Below are 26,592 nucleotides of genomic sequence, written 5' to 3'. Positions count from 1 at the left end.
ATTGGCTTTCCAAGAGGTGACACAAACCAAATTACGCATTATTCTACAGATAGAATCATGGAGTTGGAAGAGACCTCATGGGCCATCCAGTCCAACCCCATTCTGCCAAGAAGCAGGAATATTGCATTCAAAGCACCCCTGACAGATGGCCATCCAGCCTCTGTTTAAAAGCTTCCAAAGAAGGAGCCTCCACCACACCACACTGCTGAACAGCTCTCACAGTCAGGAAGTTCTTCCTCATGTTCAGATGGAATCTCCTTTCTTGTAGTTTGAAGCCATTGTTCCGCGCCCTAGTCTCCAGGAAATCATAGAATCAAAGAGTTGGAAGAGACCTCATGGGCCATCCAGTCCAACCCCATTCTGCCAAGAAGCAGGAATATTGCATTCAAATCACCCCTGACAGATGGCCATCCAGCCTCTGTTTAAAAGCTTCCAAAGAAGGAGCCTCCACCACACTCCGGGGCAGAGAGTTCCACTGCTGAACGGCTCTCACAAGCAGAAAACAAGTTCGCTCCTTCTTCCCTGTGAGTTCCTCTCACATAAAAATAAAAGACCTATTTTGAGTAATCCACATTTTCAATGTATCAAGAAGGGAAATGCTCTGTGAAGAGCCACTGTGCATAGCAACTGGCAAGGCAACAAGTGGGGATGCAAGGCCTTCTAAAAGGAAGACTGAGTGGTCCTGAACAGCTAGGATAAGTCTGAAGTGTTCAAAACAATTTTACATGTACTTCCAACTCTTGTAACTGGAAATGCTATATTGTACAAATAAAGTAAGACTGATTTTAAATAACTTATAAACTTTAATACTTAAAAATGTTAATCCGTAAGGCCACCTAAAATGTATTGTCTTTATGTTCACATAGGAGATGAACAGATGAGGCACACATGGAAGGGGAAAAAAAACAAGTCCTGATTTTGGCAAAAATTAAGGATTTTGCTTAAGGAAGTTGTCTGGTATCATCTGCTGGTATGAAAGCTAAACCCTCTACCAAGCACCCAGTAGCATCTGTGGGCTACCTTAGGCAGTAGAAGCAAGCCCACCTGGCATCCATTCCAGTTATTGCTCCTCTGTTCTTAAAATGACCCAAAGGAAGGGAAATACAAGGTGAATCCTCATTCATACTCATTGGCATTTTCCCCATTTCCTGTTTTCCACTTCCTGAACTGAGAAAGCAGGGAAGGGGGGGGGGGGGAATAATATTTACCTCTTATACATCCCTGGCTATAGTATTTTACTTGTGTCCATTGTATACGATTCCTCCCCACCTCCCCTCCAATCCTGACTATTTCCAGAGGATAACACCAAGTCATTTCAATGCTGGTATTGCATGTGGAGCAAATAAATCCAAAATGTCAATCTGTATATTATCCTTCGGGCCGTTTTGGATATCTGGAAGACAAGAAATCAACAAAGTGTGCTTTAGTTCATCCACTTTCTGAACTCCAGCTTGGTTCTATTGGTCCTCTTAGTTTGGTCAAACATGTCATCAGTGAATGCTCAAGTATGAAAGCAGTGGTCCCAAATGCTTCAGTATTTGGTGCCTGATCCCAGTTTTCTGCTTTAAAGCATCAGTAGTCTTTTAAAAAGGCCTGAAGCTTGTCGTGCAGTGTTTGTGCGATGTTATGAGCCAATGTATTAGTGTTCATAAATCTTGGCTGGCCTGCTCTTCTGCTCTGTCTATGTCCACCTTGTTGGCATACTCTGGCTCCAGAAGGGGCTGGTGGACACAAGAGTAATGCTTGCCCTCACTCCTCCAAGACGCTGTATGCATGTTTGTTTGGTCCTGCTTCAGGAACAGAGGTAGCAGGTCTGCAGTAAAGGGGATGTCTCTGAAAGCATGAAGGAGGAAGATGCCGAGGACTATGGTGAGGAAACCGCTGATAGTGCCGATGATGTTCATCAAGACAAGATGCTGCCACTCCTTGAACAGGATGGCCGAGCACATCATGACCGCTGTGGTGAAGAGGACATAATAGATGGGGGTGACCACAGAGGTGTTGAAGATATCCAAGGCCTTGTTCAGGTAGTTGATCTGGACACTGATGCAAACGACGAGAGACACCAAGAGCACCCAGCCCAGCGGATCCTTCCAGACAGGCTTCCCAGCGAACAGCTCTTTCAAGGCAAGGCCCAAGCCTTTGACGCATGAGACGGAGAGCGAGCCAATGGCAGAGCAGACCAGGACGTACACCAGAACGTTGCGCTGCCCATACCGAGGCCCAGCCACAAAGATGAGAAGGAGCGAACTCAACAGCATGCATGCAGCAAACACGATAAATCCTGGAAGGAAAAAGGAAGTCATGAAGATCTATTTCAGGCATATGTAAACTTTGGCCTGAATTGTGGGAAATGAAGTCCACCAAGTGTTGGAATTCAACCCCACACTACTCAAGTCTGCAGTCCTCAATGAGGAACAGTTTAGTTAGTTTAGTATAGACTAAGGTTTCCCTTCCTCCATGTCTCCTGAATGACACCTGGGAATGTAATTTCTTCTCCTCCTCTCTTCTCTGTTTCTGCTTTCATTCTGATTGGTTGTTTACAATGGATACTTTTCTACTGCGAGTGTTTTGAATCTGCCTTCTGCCTTCTTACACTTTACTATGGAGAGTATGTGCTGTGTGCTTTGAGATCTCTCTCTGCTTGTGTGTCAGGAGAGATGTAATGGTTGAGTTTCCCCCTCTCTTGAAACCTTAGAAGAGATGAGTGTTAGAGTAGTTCAGACCCAGTTCTCCATCATTATGAAATGCATTTATTTCCTATTATTGTAAATAAACCTTTTGTGATTTTTTAATATTGGACTCTGCATGTTTGCCTCCTAAGCTCTGAATTCTTTACAGCCACATCACATGCCTCGCTAATGAGCTGATGCTCAAATTTTGTATTGTTTGTTTTTTGAATTCTTTGCCATATTTTAGGGTAGTTTTATCTAACACAAAGCACCTGAAGGGAGGGCTGAAGTTTGGCCATGCCCAATTTATTTGTATCTTAGCAGTGAGTTCAGAAAAGTTGAGAATGGTTTGTACTCGGCCTTGTACCTGATTTATTTTTCCGATAAAACCATCTTGACCAAAGCTTTCGGCAATGGTTTATCACTTTTTAAATACAGCACTGTTGCAGTCAACTATTCCCTCCCCACAAAACCCCATACTACTTAACAAGTTGTTTCTCAGCCTAATCTATGCTCCTTTCTCCCCATAATATGATATTTTGATGATACTGATATAGCTGAAGGAAAAGTATTATAATATGCATTTATGTCCTTGGATTATTGGAACAAAACAAGCTTAAATTGTTGAATCCCTCAGCAGTTTTCAAGTGATGAGATGGGATGGCTGAGAAGTGCTGGTCCAGAGCATTTGCTGCACAATGTCCTGGACCAACCATCAAGGTCTGCATTAGTTATTAGTGGGCTCTAGTGCATGGGCAAACTTGGGCCCTCCAGGTGTTTTGGACTCCAGTTCCCACAATTCCTAACTGTCAGGCCCTTTCCTTTCCCCCCTCAGCTGCTTATTCTCCTCTCTAAACTCAATGTTTTCATGATACAGAAAAGAAGAGGGCTGATTATAATACCTGGATCCTTTAGTTTCTCTGCCATTGACTCCAGACTGGAGACGACTTCTTCTTGCGGTGCGTGGATTACCATCACAGTGGAACCTAAAATGCTCAGGATGCAGCCAATCTTCCCATGAATGTTGAGCTGTTCATGCAGGAAGTAGGAAGCCAAAACTGCACTACAGAGAGAAAGGCAATGTTTGTGGGAAAGGGTCAGAACATGTCAGTACAGAGACCTGGTCTCTTGGGTGAATGTTGAGAGAAGGGGTGACATGTAGCCCTCCAGATGTTTGACAACAATGCTCCCCTTTCCTATTCAGCAATGTTTACAATGGGTTGCCCAAAACAAGTCACTACCCTCAATTTAGAGGCTGAGAAGCACCTGATGGCATTGTGCTTACCTAACTAAGACACTTAAGGCTCCAAGAGGAGTGACGAGTGTTGCTGGGGCAAAAGCATATGCCGCAAAGTTGGCAGCTTCTCCGATTCCCACTGTAAGAAAGAATTAGTCCATCAGAGATGCAACATGGCAAATACACAGCAATGTTTGTCTCGGTTTGACAACATGCTTCTTAATTAGCCAATTCATTTGATATGCAAGAGCAAACTGGATGATGGGAAAAGGAGTTTGGATCAAGGGTGTGCATTTATTCTTCCATCAAGCTGTCAGTGTGTGATACTGATTATTATGACTAGCAGGGCTATGTTATGAGAAAGAAAAACTCATCTTCAAGTCAAATAAATGTGAAAGTCAAATAATTTTCAGGTAGAGACAGTCAAAATGGTTAGGGCAGCTGTCAAATCTTGCATTGAGATACTCACTGGACAGCAGTCCTCCCCACCACAGCCATTCTTTCAGGTACGCATGGCCTCCAAGACCTGGGAAGGAAAGAGCAACAGAAGCGCAAGGTAAGCTTCACGAGAAATCAGAACTGAGCCCAGCCAAATAGGTCGAACCCCCATTTGGGCAACTTGGCGCCTGGGATTTTTCTATTTGTGATTTAATACCTGCTCTGACAGAGCCTTTGCCATTCAGCTTGAGAAGCCCCTTCTTCTTCAGGATAAAACTTCCTCCGATGAACAGGCTGGAAATGAGAGCTAACCCCAATCCAATGTAGAAGTCATAATGTGCAGTTAAGTCTTCCATCCCAGTCGCCCTAAATTTTTTTGAGAGGAATTGACCAGATAATTAGACTTTTGCTCCAAAAAAGTAGTCACGTAAGCAGTATTTATTTAATATATTTATATCCCGCCCTTCTCTCCACAAGGGCGACACAGTGCGGCCTCACATGAGCATTAGAGGATGCTAACAGCATAAATACCATAAAAATTACAATTCACAATAAAATCATTTTAAAACATTGTACAACATCATCAGTAAAATTTAACAATAAATCAATAGATTAACGTGCCAGTAAAACCAAGCCGAGCCGGGAAAATCCATATCGCAAAATCCAAATTTCCTTTTCCTATTGCCACTGGCCTCTAATTGAACGCCTGGCCCCAGAGCCAGGTCTTTGAATTTTGAATTGTGCCCGGAATTGTGAACTTTGAATTGTGCCCAGAAGCTAATTGGTAGCTAGTGGACCTGGAGCAACAGAGGAGTGGTACACTCCCTGTATGCAGCTCCAGTTAACAATCTGGCCACCGACTGCTGGACTAATTGGAGCTTCCGAGAAGTTTTCAAAGGCAGCCCCACATAGAGAGTATTGCAGTAGTCTATTCGGGATGTAACCAGACCGTGGACCACCGTGGCCAAGTCAGACTTCTCAAGGAACGGGCGCAGCTGGTGCACAAGTACTCACTTTTTTTTAACCTTCATTGTATTTATTTAATCCAGTGGTTACCAATCTGTGGTCTGTGAACCACCAGTGGTCCATAAGAACAAAAATATGGTCGACGGCCTCACCATTACTACACCATTGCCTTGAAACCACGTGGCAACGAAAATAACTGGTCTTGCGAAACCCTCTTATAGTGCTGAGGCAACGGGGATGTCGGGAGGGGAGAGGCTGACTACTTACCACCACATCAGCTCTAGATTGTTAAATATGGTTTTCTGTGGGTGAGCGGGTGGCGACAACTGGTTGGCCTATGTTCTGAGATGATGTGGTCTACCCAATGCAATTTTCTGAATCAGCACCTCAAATAACCAGACCGAATCTAAAGTTGACCAAAAATGGATTAGTAATCCTTTTGGTATTAATGTTGGAGAGTGATCCCTGGACAAAGTGTTCCCTGGTCAAAAAAAAGGTTGGGAACCACTGATTTAATTGATATCTTGTCTTTCTACCAGCACAGGGCCGAAAGCAGTTTACAAAACTTTTCAAAAAGTTATGCTAAAATCTTGTACAAGAAAAGTTAAACAGTTATTCAAATAGTATTATGATTATTATGCATCTCTGGCTCAAGAGGTAAAAAAGTGTGGGGCTGCATCTGCCTCACATAACTTCCTGCTCTATAGTTATTTCTAGTATTTGTATCCCACTTTCTCTCTCTCAAGGAGACTCTAAGCAACTAACAATTAAAATTGCACAATGCACAAATTACATCCTGATGTATATACACATTAAAATAGAATTTAAAATAGGACTTAAGAAACATAGACAACTAAAACAAATAAAATCCTTAAACCCATTTTGTCAAGCTATAGGCTGGGCAGCTGGGCTTTGAAAGCGGGTGGGAAGGAGGAAGAGAATATATATATCTCGAAAGGAAAGGAAAGTGAGGGAAAGGAAGGGAAAGAGAAAGAATGGAAAGAAGGAGGGAAGGAGAAGGGAAAGAGGGAAGGAGAAAGAAAAGAGAGGGATTGAGAAAGGGGAGGAAAGAAGGAGGGAAAGAGAGGGAAAAGGAGAAGGAAGGTTTTATTATGATAATATTGTTTATTTATACTCAGCTTTTCCTCTTGACAAGGAGACTCAAAACAAAAGCATTTCAAGGGATGCTTTTAAGGGAGTGAGAAGGGAAAGGGGGAAGGAGAAGGAAAGGGAAGGGAAAGAGGGAGAGAAAGAGGGAAGGAGTAGGGAAACAGAAGATGAGAAAGAGGGAAGGAGAAGGGCAGGGAAAGAAGAGGGGCAGGGAAGGTAAAGAGCGGAATTGAAAAAGGAAAGGGAAAGAGGGAGGAAAAGCAAGGCGGAAAGAAGGAAGGAGGGAGAAGAAGGGAAAGGGGGAAGGAGAAGGGAAAGGAGGAAAGGGAAAGAGGAGGGAAGGAACGGACATGAAAAGAAGGAGGAAGGAAATGAAAGAAAAGAGGGATTGAGAAAGGGAAGGAAAAGAAGGGGGAAAGAGAGGGAAAAGGAGAAGGTAGATTTTATTATAACGATATTGTTTATTCATACTCAGCTTTTCCTCTTGACAAGGAGACTCAAAACATTAAAAGCATTTCAAGGGATGCCTTTAAGGGAGTGAGAAGGGAAAGGGGGAAGTAGAAGAAGGAAAAGGGTGAAGAAGAAGGGAAGAGAAGGGAAACAGGGAGAGAAAGAAGGAAGGAGAAAGGCAGGGAAAGGAGAAGGGCAGGGAAGGTAAAGAGAGGAATTGAGAAATAGAAGGGAAAGAGGGAGCAAAAGCAAGGGGAGAAAAGGAGGGAGGGAGAAGGGGAAGGAGAAAGAAAGAGAAGGGAAACAGGGAGAGAAAGAGGGAAGGATAAGGGCAGGGAAGGTAAAGAGAGGAACTGAGAAAGGGAAGGGAAAGAGGGAGGAAAAGCAAGGGGGAAAGAAGGAGGGAAGGAGAAGGGAAAGGAGGGAAGGGAAAGAGGAGGGGGAGGAAGAAAAGGCATGGAAAGAGGGAGGGAAGGAGAAGAAGGGAAAGAGAGTCTGAGAAAAAGGAAGGGAAAGAGAGGGAAAAGAAGAAGAGGGGGATTATTATGATTATGTTTATTTACACTCCTTTTTTTCTCTGCACAAGGAGACTCAACGTGGCTTACATTAGGGAAAGAAGGAGGGAAGGGAAGGTGAAGAAAGGAATTGAGAAAGGGAAGGGAAAGAGGGAGGAAAAGCAAGGGGGAAAGAAGGAAGGAGGGAGAAGAAGAAGGAAAGAGAATGGAAACAGGGAGAGAAAGAGGGAAGGAGAAGGGCAGGGAAAGAAGGAGGGCAGGGAAGTGAAAGAGAGGAATTGAGAAATGGAAGAGGGAGGAAAAGCAAGGGGGAAAGAAGGAAGGAGGGAGAAGAAGGGAAAGGGGTAAGGAGAAGGGAAAGAAGGAGGGAAGGGAAAGAGGAGGGGAGGAAGAAAAGGGCATGGAAAGAGGGAGGGAAGGAGAAGAAGGGAAAAAGGGTCTGAGAAAGGGAAGGGAAAGAGAGAGAAAAGAAGAAGAGGGGGATTATTTTGATTATGTTTATTTACACTCCTTCTTTTTCTCTGCAGAAGGAGACTCAACGTGGCTTACATTAGGGAAAGAAGGAGGGAAGAAGGGAAGGAGAAGGCTGGAAAGAAGGAGGGAAGAAGAAGGGAATGGGAAGGAGAGGGGGAAGAGGAGGAGAAAGAAAGAAGGAAGGAAGGAAGATGGGAAAGAAGAAGAGAAGATATTATCATCATCATCATTATTATCATGATAGTAAGCCTTTCAGGGGCTGCCTGCCTGCCTCCCTCCCTGCAGTACCTGCTCTCCGGGAAACACCTCCACTGCTCCTCTTCCGGGGTGTGACGTCACCCGGCGGCTCCCTTCCGGCCTGCTTTGCCCCCGCCCCTTCCGCTTCCGCTTTCCCTGGGACTCCCAGGCAGAGGAGGCAGCAGGTGAGTCCAGGCTGGTGTGGCTTAGCAGGGGGTGTTGGCTCTGGCTCGCAGTCCTTCTCTTTGGTGTAACTGTGTTTTCTTTTTCTGCCTTTACGTTTAGTTTTTTTGTGAATGGTTGACCTTGTTGTAAGCCTTTGTGTGGAGCCAGAAGAGGAAAAAAATGGCGTCGACAAGTAATGCATTTGCTCTCTTATTTTTCTGTTTGTTCTCTGGGGCTGACACCCCCCCCCCCTTACACCTCTGCCTCTCTCTCGTAATTAAGGAATCAACCCCCCCCCCCCCCCCCAATTAGCCCTGATTTTCCTGAAATTATGTCGAGGGAGGGAAGGGAATATATAATCATCATAATCATAATATATCCAATCCACTATTATGTGTCTCTTTCTCCCTCTCCTCTTTCCCTCATACACCTCCATCCCTTCTTTTCTCTTCCCTTTCTCTCTCTCTTCCTTTCATTCCTTTATCCTTTCTTTTTCCCTTCCATTCTCTCATACCTTTTCCCATTCTTTTGCCTTCCTTCATTTTTCTTTCTCCGTCCTTCCCTCTTTTTCTTTCCATTTCTTTTCCTTTACAGCTCTGCCTCTCTCTCTTAATTAAGGAATAACCCCCCCCCCCAAGTTAGCCCTGATTTTCCTGAAATTATGTCGAGGGAGGGAAATATATAATCATCATCATCATAATATATCAAATCCACTGCTAGTTCTCTTTGTGTCTCTTTCTCTCTTCTCTTTCCCTCATACACCTCCATCCCTTCTTTTCCCTTCCCTTCTTTTCTCTCTTCCTTCCATTCCTTTATCCTTTCTTTTTCCCTTCCATTCTCTCAGACCTTTTCCCATTCTTTTGCCTTCCTTCATTTTTCTTTCTCCGTCCTTCCCTCCTTTTCTTTCCATTTCTTTTCCTTTCTTTCTTCCTCCCTCCCTCCCCTTTCCTTCCTTCCCTCCTTTTTTCTTTCTTTCTCTTCTTTTCTCCCTCCCTTCTTTCCTTTCCTTCTTTAATTCTTTCTCTCTCCCTTCCTTTCCCTCCTTTCTCTTCCCCCTCCCTCCCTCTTTCCTTCATTCTCTCCCTTTCCTTCCCTCCCTTCTTTTATTTCTTTCTTTCCCCCCTCTCTCTCACTTCTTTAAAATAAAATAATAATAATAATAATAATTCTTTTCCCTCTCCCCTTTTCTTCTTTTCTTTCCTTGCTTCCTTCATTCTTTTCTTTCTTGCATCCCTTCCTTCCTTCTTTCCTCCCTTTTCTTCTTCCCCCTTCCTTTTTCTCCTTTCTCTTTCCCCATCCTTCCTCCCTCTTTTCTTCCTTCTCTCCCTTTCCTTCCCTTCCTTTTTTGTCTCCCCCCTCTCTCGCTTCTTTCCCCCCTCCTCTTTACTTCTTTTCTTTCCTTGTTTCCTTCTTTCTCTTCTTTCTTGCATCCCTTCTTTCCTTCCTTCCTTCCTCCCTTTTCTTTCCCCCTCCCTCTCTCCTTCCCATTTTCCTTCCCTCCCTTCAGCTTTCATTCTCTCCTTCCTTTCTTCCATTCTTTCTCTACTTCCTTTCCTCCCTCCCTTTCCTTCTTTCCCCCCTTCCTTCTTTTCTCTCTCTCTCTCACTTCTTTTTCCTCCCTTTTCTTTCTTTCTTTCCTTCTTTCTTTCTCTTCTTTCTTCCTTCTCCTCTTTCTTTCCTCCCTTCCTATTCTAGTTTCCCTCCTTCCCTCCAGCTTTTCTTTCCTCCCTTCCTCCACTCCTTCCTTTCTTCCATTTTTTCTCTACTTCTTTCCCTCCCTCTCTCATCCTTTATTTCATTCCCTCCCTCCTTTTCTTTCTTTATCTCCTTTCCTTCATTCCTCCTTTTTTCTTTTTCTCTTTCCCCTCTCTTTTCTTTCTCTTCTTCTCTCCCTCCCCCCCTTTCTTTTTTCTTTCTTTCTCTTCTTTCTTTCCTCCCTTCATCCCACTTTGCTTTCTTTCTTTTGCTCTTTCCCTTCTTTCTTCCCTCCCTTTCTACCTCTTTCCTTCATCTCTTTCTTTCCTTCCTTCCCCCCCTCCCTCCTTTCCTTTCTCCCCCCCCCCCATAAGCATGTCACTTTTCTTTCCCAGTGACAACACCGACGGCCATTTTACGTAGCAACACAACCTTAGTGCCACATACATACATACATACATACATACATGGTTTGACTTCTATATCAATAGATGTGGGGAGATGCTTTTACCTCACAGCTTATGTTTTTCAAAGCTTGAGTGCATCAATGTCTTTAGGCATAGGTTAATGCCCCCCTCCCCCCAATCCCTTAAATAAGATGCTTGTGTTTTTGTGTTCCGCTGTGTTGTGACTCCTGGCAGCCAGTTGGATAGCAAAAGGTGTTGAGGGGTCCATTGCTGGCTGTAATGTAACCATGCCTCGTCTTCTCTCATTTCCTGAACGCACAAGAACTGAAGATGAGTAAGAGCAAGGACGATGTGCCCCATGAGCTGGAGAGCCAGTTTATTCTGCGACTGCCTCCGGTAAGTGGCCCTGGCAGCAAATACCAAAAAAAATGCTTTATGCTTGCTGTCTGATATTGCTTCTTTGCCTCTCATTTCACCACATTCACTCGTCTCTTCAGGAATATGCATCTACGGTGCGGAGAGCAGTGCAATCTGGGAGTGTCAACTTGAAGGACAGGCTCACCATTGAACTCCATGGTAAGGAGACAACATTGACCAGAGTTTTTGTTGTCTTGGCTTTTCTGATTATTCCTCCCAGGCCTTGAGATATTACTCTGGCCCCTTCTGCATTGCCATATAATCCAGATTATCACACCAGATAGTCCACATTATCTGCTTTGGATTATATGACTATACACTATACACTGCCATATACTCCAGTTCAAAGCAGATAATTTGGATTGTATATGGCAGGGTAGAAGGGGCCTCTATAGCTCTAACTGCTCTGGGTTATTAAGAAAACCTTGGATTACCATGCCAGCAGTTTTAGGAGTAGTACATAGGAGTAGTGCAAAAGTCCCATCTATCTGATTCTTGATATTGTTTATAATGCATGCATCATATGATTTTCCATACACTTGTGGATTGACAGCCAGTTGCATACAATTCTCCTGAAAAACACTGTGCTTGAGGTTATGTGGGGGACTTGTTTGCTGGGCCATTCACATTGGGAAGTTGCTATGAGATGTTACAGTGCTCCCAAGTGACTTACTTGTCTTTGTGAACTAGCTGAGTAAACTCTTAGTGAATTACCTACCAATCTGATGTATTATGCTACTCTGCTGCTGAGTATGCATGCCCAGTGTGGAACACACCTCACCACGCTAAAACAGTAGATGTGGCTCTTAATGAGACATGCCGCATTATCATGGGGTGTCTGCGCCCCACACCACTGGAGAAATTACACTGCTTAGCCGGTATTGCACCACCTGACATCCGCCGGGAAGTAGCAGCCAATAGTGAAAGGACCAAGGCAGTGACATTTCCAGCTCATCCCCTGTTTGGATATCAGCCAGCACGTCAACGACTTAAATGCAGACATAGTTTTCTAAGATCTACAGAGACACTCGCTGGAACACCTCAGCAAGCGAGAGTCCAAAAGTGGCAGGCTCAAACCCAGAACCTCAATCCATGGCTGATACCAAGTGAGAGACTCCCCCCTGGGCACACAGAAGAAGACTGGGTGACTTGGAAGGCGCTGAACAGACTGCGCTCTGGCACCACGAGATACAGAGCCAACCTCAAGAAATGGGGCCACAAAGTGGAATCCACGACATGTGAGTGCGGAGAAGAGCAAACCACAGACCACCTGGAGTGCCTCTGGTGTTGCTGCAAGAAGGTCCTCCATTGTGCATGTGGCAGGGCTCAGGTTGCATTGCAGCAGGTGGTCAGTGGTTTGCTCTTCTCCACACTCGCATGTCGAGGATTCCACTTTGTAGCCTCATTTCTGAAGGTTGGCTCTGCATCTCGTGGTGCCAGAGCGCAGTCTGTTCAGCACCTTCCAAGTCGCCCAGTCCTCTGTGTGCCCAGGGGGAGTCTCTCGTTTGGTATCAGCCATTGGTTGAGGTTCTGTGTTTGAGCTTGCCACTTTTGGACTCTCGCTTGCTGAGGTGTTCCGGCGAGTGTCTCTGTAGATCTTAGAAAACTATTTCTAGATTTAAGTTGTTGACGTGCTGGCTGATACCCAAACGGGGGATGAGCTGGAGATGTCTCTGCCTTGGTCCTTTCACTATTGGCTGCTACTTCCCGGCGGATGTCAGGTGGTGCAATACCGGCTAAGCAGTGTAATTTCTCCAGTGGTGTAGGGCGCAGGGACCCCGTGATAATGCGGCATGTCTCATTAAGAGCCACATCCACTGTTTTAGTGTGGTGAGATGTGTTCCACACTGGGCATGCGTACTCAGCAGCAGAGTAGCACAGCGCAAGGGCAGATGTCTTCATTGTGTCTGGTTGTGATCCCTGGGTTGTGCCAGTCAGCTTTCGTATGATATTGTTTCTAGCGCCCACTTTTTGCTTGATGTTCAGGCAGTGCTTCTTGAAGGTCAAAGCACGGTCCAAAGCGACTTCTCCCAGGTATTTGGGTGTGCTGCAATGCTCCAGTGGGATTCCTTCCCAGGTAATCCTCAGAGCTCGGGATGCTTGTCTGTTCTTAAGGTGAAAAGCACATGTCTGTGTTTTAGATGGATTAGGGATCAGTTGGTTTTCCCTGTAATAGGCAGTAAGAGCACCTAGAGCTTCGGAGAGCTTCTTTTCAACCATCTCAAACCACCCTGCTTGAGTGGTAATGGCACGATCATCAGCATAGATGAAACTCTCTGGCCCTTCTGGTAGTGGCTGGTCATTTGTGTAAATGTTGAACATGGATGGAGCAAGCATGCTCCCCTGAGGCAGGCTGTTCTTCTGTTTCCGCCATCTGCTTCTCTGGCCCTGGAATTCAACAAAAAAGCTCCTGTTTTGTAGCAGGTTTCCTATGAGGTGGGTGAGGTGGTCGTCCTTTGTGATATTATACATTTTTCTCAGGAGGAGGCGGTGGTTCACAGTATCATAGGCTGCTGACAGGTCTATGAAGACAACTTCTGTGATCAAAACCATCTTCTATGTGCTGAGTCAGGTTCAACACTTGCAATATGCAGCTTCTAATGAGATAATATATTGTATGTACATATAATATTGATCATAATATTGTAATACAATATAATGATACTAATAATAATACAATATAATCATAATTTTACAATATTGCAGTATAGTGGTATAGTACAATATAGTAATATATAATACTAATATTGTGCTATGCTAATGAGATAATATATTGTATGTACTCATAACTTGTAAGCTGCTCTGAGTCCCCTTTGGGATGAGAGAGGGCGAGGTATCAATACAGTCAATAAATAAATAATAAATATGTTCCCTTTCTACCTGCAGGGGATGGGCGTCATGGGATTGTGCGAGTTGACCATGTCCCATTAGCTGCCAAGCTGGTGGACTTGCCGTGCATCACTGAAAGCTTAAAAACCATTGACAAGAAAACTTTCTATAAGACAGCAGATATCTGTCAGGTAGGTATCGTGGTTGTCCATCAATAGCCCACTCAATCTTTGTTTTTTTCTGCTCAGCTGGGAATTTACACAGTTTGATACCACTTGAACTGTCTCAGTACTATGGAGTCATGGGAGTTGTAGTTACGGAAGGGTAAAGACTAATAAAACTACAATTGACACAAATATATAATATTGAGCTACGGCAGTCCAAGTGCTGTCAAACAGCATTAATTGTACAATGTAGATGCATCCTATTTTGCTTTTTGTTTGGTTCCAGCACAACTCTTCATACTTTGTTTCCCAATATTTCTTAACAGCAATGGTTTGTTTTTTTTCTCTTCCATGCTTCCCTACATAACACTGTCCTATTTATTTCTTGTGGGGCCTCCAGATGCTTGTGTGCACCGTAGATGGCGAACTCTACCCCACTGTGGAAGAGCCAGTGGTCAGTACCGATCCGAAAGCCAACAAGAAGAAGGACAAGGATAGAGAGAAGAAGTTCATCTGGAACCATGGAAGTGAGTGGAGGAAATATCTGCCGGTACATCTTTGCTTCTGAAAATTAGCTAAACTTCTCCACAAAGCTCTCACATTGATTTTAAAGAGAATATACTATTATTGTTTGATAGTACTATCAAGACCCAGTCCATGCATGTGAGGAACACTATCCAGGCTGGATAATGATTGGTAATGAAATGCAGAGGACTTATGTTTTTTTATTATGTTTTATCGATGTTATTTGTAATTAATTTTTATCTATGTTAAATGTTTTTCATGTTTAATTATTTTTGTATTGCTGTGGGCATCGAATTGTGTTGTTTTGTAAACCACCATGAGTTGCCCTTGGGCTGAGAATGGGGGTATAGAAGTATAATAAATAATACAATAATAATAATAATATCCTCCATTCTGCCATCTCATCAGAAGCTGGATTCTTTTCTTCATCTCTACCTTTGACTTATCTCTACTTTTTAACATAGTTTCATTATTTTCTATGTGTTATTTCAGTTACTCTTCCACTGAAAAATGTGAGAAAGAGGCGATTCAGGAAGACAGCTAAGAAAAAAGTGAGTTGTAATTGCGCTGCACCTTCGCTATTGTTTGTTAGACTCAAAATACTCATGTATTTTTTACTGAGGAAGCAACTAACTTGGCATACCATTCTTTTTCTCTTTCCTGGCCCAGTACATTGAGTCTCCAGATGTGGAGAAGGAAGTGAAACGCCTGCTGAGCACCGATGCTGAAGCCGTCAGTGTTCGTATCCTTTTTATAAAACAAGGATTCCTCCTGTGGTGAAGTGTAAATTTTTAACTTGCAGTTATGTGTAATTATAGATGTTATGTATAATTATAGACAGATGTTTAAAGGGTAAGTATTGAAAGTTGCATAACCAAGGGAGATGATAGCCAGCTCAGCTTATTGTGAGCTGGGTTACCATGGAAACAGGGGCGGAGCCAACTGCCACTTGGCAGGCCAGCCATTTCAAACAGTTAGTCTGTAGCCGGAGAGCTACGGAGAAGACTGATTCTCTAGGAGGAGAATCAGGGAAATAGTCTACAGTCTGTGAACTGTAGGAGAGGCTGGTTCTGTTGAGTAGAGAGAACCAGAAGGGATCTGTAGTTTAAAAACTACAGGGAAAGAACTGATTCTACTGTAGTAAGAATCAGGGACGTTTGGGCTTTTAGCCTGAGTAGTTTAAATAAGTCGAGTTGGCTTATTTATATTAATAGTTAGTGTTGAGAGAAAGGGTGAGAGAAACCCAGTGAGAGTCTCTATTCTAACAGAAACACCATAAAGAAAGAATAAGCTTGTAACTGAAGTAATCTATTAAATATCCTTCTCGGTCGCCTATCTGGGATGGGTCTCGGGGGCACGGTTTTGTTGTGGCTCCGATCCTTCCTGGAGGGTCGCTCCGAGATGGTGAAGCTGGGAGACGCCTGCTCGGACCCCTGGCCTTTGACCTGTGGGGTCCCGCAAGGCTCCATTCTGTCTCCCATGCTTTTTAACATCTACATGAAACCGCTGGGAGAGGTCATCCGGAGTTTTGGAGTTGGGTGCCACCTCTATGCAGATGACACACTACTACTCATTTCCACCAAATTCCAAGGAGGCCTCTCAGGTGCTGGACGAGTGCCTGGCTGCTGTGTCTATCTGGATGAGGAGGAACAAGCCGAAGATCAATCCTGACAAGACAGAGGTCCTTCTGGTCGATTGCAAACCTGACCGGGGTATAGGGTGGCAACCTGTGTTGGACGGGGTTACACTCCCCCTGAAACCACAGGTCCGCAGTTTGGGAGTCCTCCTGGACTCATCGCTTACACTTGAGGCTCAGGCGTCGGCGGTTTCTGGGAGGGCTTTCGCACAATTAAGACTCGTGCGCCAACTGCGACCGTACCTCGCAAAGGCTGATCTGGCCGGAGTGGTCCATGCCTTGGTCACCTCTAGGGTGGATTACTGTAATGCGCTCTACGTGGGGCTGCCCTTGAAAACGGCTCGGAAATTCCAACTGGTTCAACGAGCAGCAGCCAGGATGTTGACGGGCGCTCCCTACAGAGAGAGGTCAACCCTCCTGTCCAGGGAGCTCCACTGGCTGCCGTTTATCTACCGAACCCAATTTTAGGAGCAGGTGCTGACCTACAAAGCCCTGAACGGTTTGGGACGTGCCTACCTGCGTGATCGTATCTCCGTCTACGAACCCACACGCTCTCTTCGGTCATCTGGAGAGGCCCTGCTCGTGATCCCACCTGCGTCGCAGGCGCGCTTGGTGGGGACACGAGACAGGGCCTTTTCCGTGGTAGCCCCCCGACTCTGGAACACCCTCCCCAAAGATCTTAGACAGGTCCCTACGTTGGCAGTCTTCAGAAAGAACTTGAAGACCTGGCTGTTCCGATGTGCCTTTCCCGAATAGGAGTAGGAAACATTGAATCCATCACGCTGCTTCTACATTTTAATAAACTGGTTACTGTTTTTCCTAAAGCCTTCTCCCTGTTACATTTCCTTTCCAAGTTAAGTCACACTACACAGAACAAAGACCAAATCAATATTATGAGCTTTCAATTAAATAAACCCTCACAAAGTGGTGGCTCCTTTACAAACAGTTACAAATTGGTAGCAGTAATCTTACGCTTCCTCACACCCCCTTTCCCTTAGATTCTTACTCTTTTCTCATCTTTCTCCCTCTTTTAAAATGATAGTCAGGAAGTTGAACTTTAACTGACACACTCCTCAGTTAATTAAATATAAACTCAACTTATACTTCACAATATTAATTCTTTCATAATGATATTTGCTTGGTTGCAAGCTTCATAGAGTTCTCATTTTGATCCAAAGGTGTTTTAAGCAAAAGAAATGTAACAAGTAATGTAATTGTTTACTTTTTTTAAAAGACTGTAATGGATAACAGCTGTGAACTGTATTCCAAATTCTGTAACATGTAATGGGAATATTTTTCTTTCAAAAAGTAATCTTGTCAGGTCTCTAAGAAAATGATACTTTGCAGACTAAGTGTTACACTTATGATGATGATAATATTATGACTATTATTATTATGTTTATTTATAGCCCGCTTTTTTCTCCACAAGGAGACTCAAAGCAATTGGTATTTCTATAAACAAAAAAGAGATTGGGAGCCAAACTTTGATGACATGAGAGAACCGTGAACCCAAATTTCTTGGTTGTTGTAGGTTTTTTCAGGCTATACGGCCATGTTCTAGAGGCATTCTCTCCTGACGTTTCGCCTGCATCTATGGCAAGCATCCTCAGAGGTAGTGAGGTCTGTTGAAACTTGGAAAATTGGGTTTATATATCTGTGGAAGGACCAGGGTGGGACAAAGGACTCTTGTCTGCTGGAGCTAGGTGTGAATGTTTTAATTGACCACCTTGATTCGCATTTGATGGCCTGGAAGTGCCTGGAGCAATCTTTTGTTGAGAGGTGATTAGATGTCCCTGATTGTTTTCCCTCTGCTGTTTTGCTAATCACCTCTAAACAAAAGATTGCTCCAGGCACTTCCAGGCCATCAAATGCGAATCAAGGTGGTCAGTTGAAACATTCACACCTAGCTCCAGCAGACAAGAGTCCTTTGTCCCACCCTGGTCATTCCACAGATATATAAACCCAATTTTCCAAGTTTCAACAGACCTCACTACCTCTGAGGATGCTTGCCATAGATGCAAGCGAAATGTCAGGAGAGAATGCCTCTAGAACATGGCCATATAGCCTGAAAAAACCTACAACAACCCAGTGATTCCGGCCATGAAAGCCTTCGACAATACACTTGAATTTCTTGACTTCAGGGGGAAAGAAGTTAAAAGCAATCATCACCATAAGGCTACCACCCTGGGAGTGTAGCTTTTTCAGCCATGCTGTTTCTCTTCAACCATTTCTCCCATGCTGTTTCTCTTACAGAATTTGTTGGGGGGGGGGGGGGGCTTGTCTTCCTGTGAGGGTTTTTTGTGTCAGGAGCAACTTGAGGAATTGCAAGTCCACCAGTAGCACAGTGGGTTAAACACTTGTGCTGGAGGACTAAAGACCGATAGGTCAGAGGTTCGAATCCCGGGAAGGTGGATGAGCTCCCTCTGTCAGCTTCATCTCCCCATGTGGGGACATGGGAAAAGCCTCCCACAAGGATGATAAAACAGCAAAACATCTGGGCATCCCCTGGGCAACGTCCTTGTAGGCAGCCAATTCTCTCACACCAGAAGTGACTTCTGTGAGGCTGAGAGAATGTGACTTGCCCAAAGTCATTTGGTAAAAATCCCCCCTTTTCTGTGGCTGGGGATTTAAACCATATTCTTCTAGTACAACACTTAAATCATTACACAACACTGTCTCTATTATTTCCCCCCAAAGTACACCTTCCAATTGATCAGGTTTTCCCTTGACTCTTTCACTCCTGCTCTCAGGCTGGGAAGTCATTGCTGAAGATGAAACAAAGGAAGCAGACAACCATGGCTCCCTCACCAGTCTGGATATTTCTTCTCCCAGGATGTCTGGACACAAGCAGAGCCATGGTTCCTTGGGTACTTTCCCATTTGCTATACTTCTCAATTGAAGCTTAATGGTATGTTTTTGTTTTGCAATTCGACCATGAAGTATCCATTTACTCAGGTTAAAGTATGTTATATTTTGTGCATTTATGCTTTATGCATCTTCATGGTCCTGCTAGTTACTGCATGGCTATCGGGCATGGTCCCTATCTCGATGGGGATGCTGGTTTCAATGTGACATATTTTGATATGAGTAAATTGATACTTAATGGTTGCATTGCAAAACAAAAAGATATCAGTCTTGTAGAGCAAAATTTTCTCTTTCAGATGATACTATTTACAAGTATATTCAAGTAGACACTTTTTAAACAATTGGATTTGAACTTTGGTTTTTTTTTTTTTTGTGTTTTTTTTTTTTTTTTGGTATTTTTGCCATTTGTGCGAAAAGTGCCAAATTTGAAGATATCCTGCAGGGTGGTTATAGATGCAGGGTAGTTACAAATTTGGCATCCTTATGTCCAGCACAAGCATAATGATTGGTCAAAATTCCAAGTCCGTATCTTCGTTTGCATGGAAATCGTTGCAGTCTGAATATTGGTCAAAATTTGTCACGATACATTTGGATGCACACTTTGAGTCAACTTGTTTGACAGGATGTTGCATCCACGATGTTAAATTTAATGTCATCGGAATCAGCAGAAAAAACTCTACAGGATTTCTATTTACTAGCCATTATTATGCATTTCGTTTGAATTTTATTAGGCCTCAAAATGGCTGGCTACCCTTCAGATAAGGGGGTCTCAATCAGCAACTTTTGCAGTTGGAGACCTCAAAATTTGGGAAACTTCGTTTAATGCCAGAATTGCGCTTCAACTAAAATTTGAACAACATTGGAGAACATGATGGTGGGAACTTTGTAAAATTTTAGACCACTTGTCATGGAATGACCCTAGATGAAGGCACTGGGTTAAGGGAAGCATTCTGAATGTTTACAAGGTGTGTATAGGGCAGGCATGGGCAAACTTCGGCCCTCCGGGTATTTCGGACTTCAGCTCCCACAGTTCCTAATTCCGACTATTAGGAATTGTGGGAGTTGAAGTCGAAAACACCTGGAGGAGGGCTGAAGTTTGCCCATACCTGGTATAGGGTTTACATCAGCCACAATTTCCTCCTGTTCTGTTCTGCTTCTATCCAGTAGAACATGACGAACTCCGGGAGCTGTTCAAGGATGTCAGCAGCACCAGCAGCGATGAGGATGAGCGGGATCGCCATGATGACGAAGACCTGAACATAATGGACACTGAAGAAGATCTGGAGAGGAGGCTGCAAGGGAAGATGAACGAAAGCAGTGGGCAGCAGCAAGAAAACGAAGGGGCCAATCAGATAGGTTAGATGACCTAGGAAATCTCTCTTTTTAGGAGAATACCTTTGTTAGGCTTTCCAAAAGAGCATTTCTTTCTTTCTTTCTTTATTTGCTGTGCATGTATACCGCCTTTCTCAGCCCGCAGATGTATGCAGCTTTTGATGCTCTCAAAGTCTTTTCATCAGATGATGGGAAGAGATTGATCTATGTTGTGATCACAATCGAGGTAGAATAGATATGGAGTGGTGTGCTGATATTAAGTGCATAGCAGGTAATGGGTGAGCATCACAGTTAATAATAATAATAATAATAATAGAGTTTTTTCGGGCTATATGGCCATGTTCTAGAAGCATTCTCTTCTGACGTTTCACCTGCATCTATGGCAAGCATCCTCAGAGGTTGTGAAGATGCCTGCCATAGATGCAGGCGAAATGTCAGGAGAGAATGCGTCTAGAACATGGTCATATAGCCTCAAAAACATACAACAACCCAGTGATTCCGGCCATGAAAGCCTTCGACAATAATAATAATAATAATAATTAAAGTATGGATTGTCGATGTTGTAATCCCAGGCGACAGCAGGATTGAAGAGAAACAACTGGAAAAACTGACACGATATGAGGATTTAAAGAGGGAACTGCAAAGACTCTGGCACAAGCCAGTCAAGGGGGTCCCAGTGGTGATGGGCACACTGGGTGCAGTGCCTAAAGACCTTGGCCTGCACTTAAACACAATCAGCGCTGACAAAATTACCAACTGCTAGCTGCAAAAGGCCACCTTACTGAGATCTGCACGCATTATTCGCCAATACATCACACAGTCCTAGACACTTGGGAAGTGTCCGACGTGTGATCCAATACAACAGCCAGCAGAATGATCTCGTCTGCTGTGGACTCATCTTGCTGTGTTTCTAATAATAATAATAATAATAATAATAATAATAATAATAGAGTTCTTGTAGGTTTTTCGGGCTATATTGCCATGTTCTAGAAGCATTATCTCCTAATGTTTCGCTTGCATCTATGGCAGGCATCCTCAGAGGTGGTGAGGATGCTTGCCATAGATGCAGGCGAAATGTCAAGAGAGAATGCTTATAGAACATGGTCATATAGCCTGAAAAACCTACAACAACCCAATGATTCCGGCCATGAAAGCCTTCAACAATACAATAGTAATGATGATAATTTATTTTATTTATCATGTCAGTATCAAACAGACAATTGTATTACATTTTTAACAAATTTTTAACAAACAGATAAAATACAAAATTTGTGAGTTTGGTAGTTGATTAAATGTCCTTTGACCAGTATCTGGCCACTTGGAGTGCCTCTGGTGTTGCCGCAAGAAGGTCCTCCATGGTGCATGTGGCAGGGCTCAGGTTGCATTGCAGCAGATGGTCTGTGGTTTGCTCTTCTCCGCACTCGCATGTCGTGGATTCCACTTTGTAGCCCCATTTCTTAAGATTGGCTCTGCATCTCGTGGTGCCAGAGCGCAGTCTGTTCAGCGCCTTCCAAGTATTATGATGATGATAATGATAATGATAATGATAATAATAATAATAATAATAATAATAATTTTCTGACCTTCCTCTCATCACAGCTCGAAGTGAGTTACAGCATAATTAAAGGACATAACAAGTTACACCGGGTGTTAGCTTGAATTAACGTATTTGAAATGTGTCAGAGGAGATTTTAATTTGAGATGAGGAAAAAGCAAATGCTCTGCTTTGCCTTCCAGCAATGGGCATCCAGAAGCAGATTGACAATCTGAAGGGCAAGCTGCAGGAGACCCAGGAACGCAGGAAGCGCCAAGAAGACCTCATCATGAAAGTCGAGAACCTGGCGCTTAAGGTGAACCCTGCACTGTGCCCCCTGTTTTCCTTATATCTCTGAAGGCCTGCTCACTTTGGTAGAGATTGGGAAAATGACCAGGAGGCATCCCTTTCAGCAAATAAAGCTGTACTTATTGTGACAGGCTGTAGCTCAGTCAGAGAATGTGTATTTTACAGAAGGTGTCAGGGTCAGTCCCTTGGATCTCTAGAGATCCCTGCCTTGGACTCTGGGAACACCGCCAGAACTGAGCTACATAAAGAAATAGCTGTTGCGGGATATATTATTATCTCCAAGACTGTGAAAATGCTCCAGTTATTTAGTTCATTACCTTTCCAGAAATCAGGCAAAAACTTGAATTAATAATCCTGTGTAGCACGATTTTTCCCTGGTTATAAATGTCATTTCCTAATTGGGCCTATCATCAAAACATGGAAAAAGTTGATTAAACTGTGAAACTTTGTTTTTGCGGGAGAGGCATCCCGCCGTAGCACATTTTGCTCTAGTTTTTCCATGAATATCCCATTGAGTCTTAAACCATTCAACTTATTTGTCGCAGCCACAAAAATGAAGTTTCTGGAATAGAATAACTACTTTCAAAGTCAGTTCTGCACAATTAAACAGGAAATGACACTTTCAAACCAAGAACAGAATATTTTTCAAATTTTGTGACATAGTGTTGAGGAAGTGAAGCACTGGAAAAGAGTACTTAATGTTGCTATAACCCCTGTGACATTGATTAGAGTAAGCCATAAAGAGGATTCTGGCTAAAACTTGTTTCCATTGCTGTCCTTTTCCAGACTCGGCTCCAAGCTGTGCTGGATGAGTTCAAACAGCAGGAGGAGCGAGAGAAGCAGCAGGTAAGGAGTCTGTTGGTCTTGAAATGCTAGCAGTAGAGGAAAGGCTGTGAATTTGGAGGGATCCCCTCTTTTGGGATGTAAAGGAGAAGAGATGCTCCCGTTTTGTCTCATGCGTTTCCAGTGTTGTGGAAACACATAACGAAAAATTACAATGCAGTGGACAGAGTTGGAGTTCTGCTTTTGTTACTGGCTTGTGGAGGATACTTGGACACTTGCACATTTTTTCATCTGTGGGGCAAATGACCACTTTGCGACAAGAAGGAGAATTTTGACTGGGCGAAATAATAAAAGAGAGGAAGGATTGTTCTCCTTGAGAGTGCTGCATTTTTTCTCTCCTTCCCTTCCTACATATGACCTAAAACCGGAACCAATTGGAACATGAGATCTGTGTTAGTGGGAATTGTTTGGGGTTCTTTGGTGGCTCAAAGATTAGGGATTGGGTTGAAAGATCTAGGAATTCTTTTGAAGGTGGGTTGCCATGTGTATCCTAAGGTAAAGGTAAAAGTTTTCCCCTGACATTAAGTCCAGTCCTGTCCAACTCTGGGGGTTGGTGCTCATTTCCATTTCTAAGCTGAAGAGCCGGCATTGTCCGTAGACACCTCCAAGGTCACCGGGACTGTGGTGCAGCTGTCTGAGTGTCAGCTACATTAAGATCCCTTCTGACCACATGGTCATGAGTTCAAAGCCAGCCCGGGGTAGAGTGAGCTTCCGACCAATTGTGTAGCTTGCTGTTGACCTTTGCAACCCGAAAGACAGTTGCAACTGTCAAGTAGGAAAATTAGGTACCACCTGTGTGTGAGGAGGCTAATTTAACAAAATTTACAAGGCCATAAAAAAGACTCCAGCAAAGCACTCCAGCAAAAGCATGCGGGGAATGCGGAAGGACTTCATCAGTGTTGCAGATGGATGATGAAAGCGACAGCTCTCCTGGCGGCCAGAAAAAGTTAAATAGCCTCTGACTGTTTGTCTCTATCTGTTGTGTGCCTTGGCATTGAAAGTTTGCCATATATGTGTACGTTGTAATCCGCCCTGAGTCCCCTGCGGGGTGAGAAGGGCGGAATATAAATACTGTAAATAAATAATAATAAATAAGGTCATGTGGCCCGGCATGACTGCATGGAGTGCCGTTATCTTCCCACCAGAGCGGTGCCTATTGATCTACTCACATTTCCATGTTTTTTAATTGCTAGGTTGGCAGAAGCTAGGGCTAACAGCAGGAGCTCTCCCCAGATTCGAACCTGTGACCTTTTGGTCAACAAGTTCACCAGCTCAGGGTTTTAACCCACTGTGCCACCCGGGGCTTCTAAATGATAGGAAGTGTGTAGAGAGGAATAACAGCAACAACAACAATACTAAAGGAGTCGTATTGTTTGCGTTGTTTTGGTGGAACACCCTCTCGAGGCGAAAGGATTAGGTATTGTTTTGAAGCTGGGTTGGTGTGTGTATGCTCAATGGTAAGTGTATTGTGAATAATATTATTATTAAAGGGGTAGTATTGTTTGAAGGCTTTGGGTGGAACATCTCCCTCAAGGCTAAAAGATTCCAGATTGGATTGAAAGATCTTGGAATTATTTTGAAGGTGGAATGGAACGTGGTTCTTAAATGATAAGAAGTAAAAATAAAATTGCTGAGTCCTCTCATCGCTTTTCTTTCTTTTTGCGCAGCTGGCCTCCCTCCAAGAACAACTGGAAGCCCTTATGGAGAAGTGAGGTCCCACCTGAACCTCCCAGCAGTGCATCCCACTTCCGGAGACATCGGATTCTCCAATTTCCGATCTAGTGGGATCCATGACTGACAGGTCAGGCAGATCCCAGCAACTGTATGGATTTTCCCTTGTTCCAAAGCCGGTGTCATTCAGATAATGGACTGGACATTCAGGCAGAACCTATGCACATTTTAGAAACAAGAAAAGTTCTCTGGAGTACGAAGCCTGGTCATTTTTGAAGACAAAATGTCACTGCAGTCATCTTGACTTAATCTTTCTTGCTTTTTCATGAAACCGTGTGAAAAACTTTTAAAAGTTTTTAGATGCGTCGGACTGAAACATGTGGAGAGCCGAAGTTTGCTCCCTATATTGGGATTGTACAAAAATTGTGTTTGCAAAAAGGTTTCAAGAAATAAAATGCAATTAAGTTGTGTCTCATTCAGTTGTCAATTCAATTATTTTGTGTCAAAGCATTACATAAATAAAACAAGTTTTTTTGTCGTGTCAGGAGTGACTTGAGAAACTGCAAGTTGCTTCTGGTGTGAGAGAATTGGTCGTCTGCAAGGACGTTGCCCAGGGGACGCCTGGATGATTTGATGTTTTTATCATCCTTGTGGGAGGCTTCTCTCATGTCCCCGCATGAGGAGCTGGAGCTGATAGAGGGAGCTCATCCGCCTCTCCCCAGATTCGAACCTGCGACCTGTCGGTCTTCAGTCCTGCCAGCACAGGGATTTCACCCACTGCGCCACCGGGGGCTCCAATAAAAGAAGTATAAAACTGATAAAATAGAGGGAACACAAGCGGCTAAAAGATTTTGGACCAAAAACGGGCAACAGCGACTGCATTGTCTGTAGCTTTAAACAATTCTTGCTGTGTGCGTGAGGCAGGGCATTGTGGGCAAGCATACAGATGCGGAGTTGTTTGTTCTGCTCCACAGTCGCACAAGGTGGAGGATTCTTCTGACGTTTGCCTGCACCTATGGCAGGCATCCTCAGAGGTTGTGAGGTTGATGCAGGCAAAATGTCAGGAGAGAATGCTTCCAGAACATGACCATACAGCCTGAAAAACTCACAACAACTCAATAATTGCATATTATTTACAGCAGGCTAAGTCGCTGTGCTGCAGAAAAATCCTGCCTATTGGAAGACCAGCAGTTTGAACCCGGGTCGGGGTGAGCACCCACTGTTAGCCCCAGCTCAACTGCCCACCTAGCAGGTCAAAAGCAGAAATGCGAGTAGATAAAATAGGTACCGCTTTTGGCAGGGTGGTAATAAAGGTGCCCTTATAGACATCGATTGGAGGAAAGTTCCTTGCTATGGAATATGGAGCGACATCACCCCCTGTGGCCGAAGTTGAGCAGAGTCTCCAAGATGCCGAAAATAAGATGTCTGTCCTTGTTAATTCTATAATCGGCATTGAATGTTTGCCATATATGTGTTCTGTAAGCTGCTCTGAGGTCCCTTTGAGGTGAGAAGAGTGGGGTAAACAATGTAGCTGCATTTCCCATTGTTTTTGGTCACTACATGTGTGAACCGTAACGGCATAATGTCCAATCATGGAACCCAGTTTGCTGACATATTTGTTAAATGAAAGCTAATAAATTTCCATATCAACTGATTCATTACTAACAGTTGTCCCTCTGTTTTGTTGGAGGGTTTCATGGCTGGAATCACTTGGATGCTATGAGTTTTCCAGGCTGTATGGCCATGTTCCAGAATATGGCCATACAGCCTGGAAAACTCACAGCAACCCAGTTGCCCCTCTTTCTCCAAATGACCTACTTGCCTTATTATTATTATTATTATTATTATTATTATTATTATTATTTGAAACACAACAAGATGAGTCCACAGCACTCTGTTGGCTGTTGTATTGGATCACACATTGGACACTTCCTAAGTGTCTAGGACTGTGTCATGTATCGGCGAATGATGTGTGCAGATCCCAGTAAGGTGGCCTTTTGCAGCTGGCAGATGGTAATTTGGTAGCGCTGATTGTGTTTAAGTGCAGGCCAAGGTCTTTAGGCACTGCACCCAGTGTGCCGATCACCACTGGGACCACCTT

The 26,592-nt window shown here is 43.8% G+C and overlaps 2 protein-coding genes across 6 annotated transcripts; one reads left to right on the top strand and one right to left on the bottom strand.

The window, feature by feature from the left end:
- Positions 1–783: 783 nt before the first annotated feature.
- Positions 784–8,218, bottom strand: LOC132763035 (magnesium transporter NIPA2-like). Its single transcript, XM_060756359.2, has 6 exons — positions 8,151–8,218; positions 4,565–4,713; positions 4,379–4,435; positions 3,958–4,048; positions 3,575–3,735; positions 784–2,284 (listed from the first exon to the last, which is right to left on the bottom strand). The coding sequence occupies exons 2-6, from the start codon at positions 4,701–4,703 to the stop codon at positions 1,647–1,649; spliced, it is 1,086 nt and encodes a 361-aa protein (XP_060612342.2). The 5' UTR covers positions 4,704–4,713; positions 8,151–8,218; the 3' UTR covers positions 784–1,646.
- Positions 8,185–24,966, top strand: TAF7L (TATA-box binding protein associated factor 7 like). Of its 5 annotated transcripts, none has more exons than XM_060756357.2 (13): positions 8,185–8,284; positions 8,385–8,457; positions 10,689–10,762; positions 10,864–10,942; positions 13,670–13,803; positions 14,177–14,303; positions 14,794–14,852; positions 14,971–15,043; positions 18,688–18,804; positions 19,970–20,158; positions 21,872–21,984; positions 22,764–22,823; positions 24,488–24,966. In XM_060756357.2, exons 2-13 carry the CDS (start codon positions 8,445–8,447, stop codon positions 24,530–24,532), a joined length of 1,083 nt encoding a protein of 360 aa, XP_060612340.2. In that variant the 5' UTR covers positions 8,185–8,284; positions 8,385–8,444; the 3' UTR covers positions 24,533–24,966. The 5 variants fall into 5 exon arrangements, with proteins under 5 accessions (XP_060612340.2, XP_060612339.2, XP_067327625.1 ...); XM_060756356.2 differs by having other exon boundaries at positions 19,967–20,158; XM_067471524.1 differs by having other exon boundaries at positions 14,794–14,853; positions 14,966–15,043.
- Positions 24,967–26,592: the final 1,626 nt, after the last annotated feature.

Source organism: Anolis sagrei, chromosome 10 (genome assembly GCF_037176765.1).
Source record: "Anolis sagrei isolate rAnoSag1 chromosome 10, rAnoSag1.mat, whole genome shotgun sequence".
Classification (NCBI taxonomy): Eukaryota; Metazoa; Chordata; class Lepidosauria; order Squamata; family Dactyloidae; genus Anolis; species Anolis sagrei.
Note: the sequence above shows the minus strand (reverse complement) of the source record. Positions and strands in the feature narration are given on the sequence as shown.

Coding starts and splice junctions, on each gene's coding strand:
- LOC132763035 (XM_060756359.2), bottom strand. CDS start 4,703: ATGGAAGACTTAACTGCACATTATGACTTCTACATTGGATTGGGGTTA. Junction 4,049..4,378: donor GTGGGGAGGACTGCTGTCCA/GTGAGTATCTCA, acceptor TCTTTCTTACAG/TGGGAATCGGAGAAGCTGCC. Junction 2,285..3,574: donor AGAGAAACTAAAGGATCCAG/GTATTATAATCA, acceptor TTTTCCTTCCAG/GATTTATCGTGTTTGCTGCA.
- TAF7L (XM_067471523.1), top strand. Junction 14,304..14,793: donor GTTCATCTGGAACCATGGAA/GTGAGTGGAGGA, acceptor GTGTTATTTCAG/TTACTCTTCCACTGAAAAAT. Junction 18,805..19,966: donor GCAGAGCCATGGTTCCTTGG/GTACTTTCCCAT, acceptor GCTTCTATCCAG/TAGAACATGACGAACTCCGG.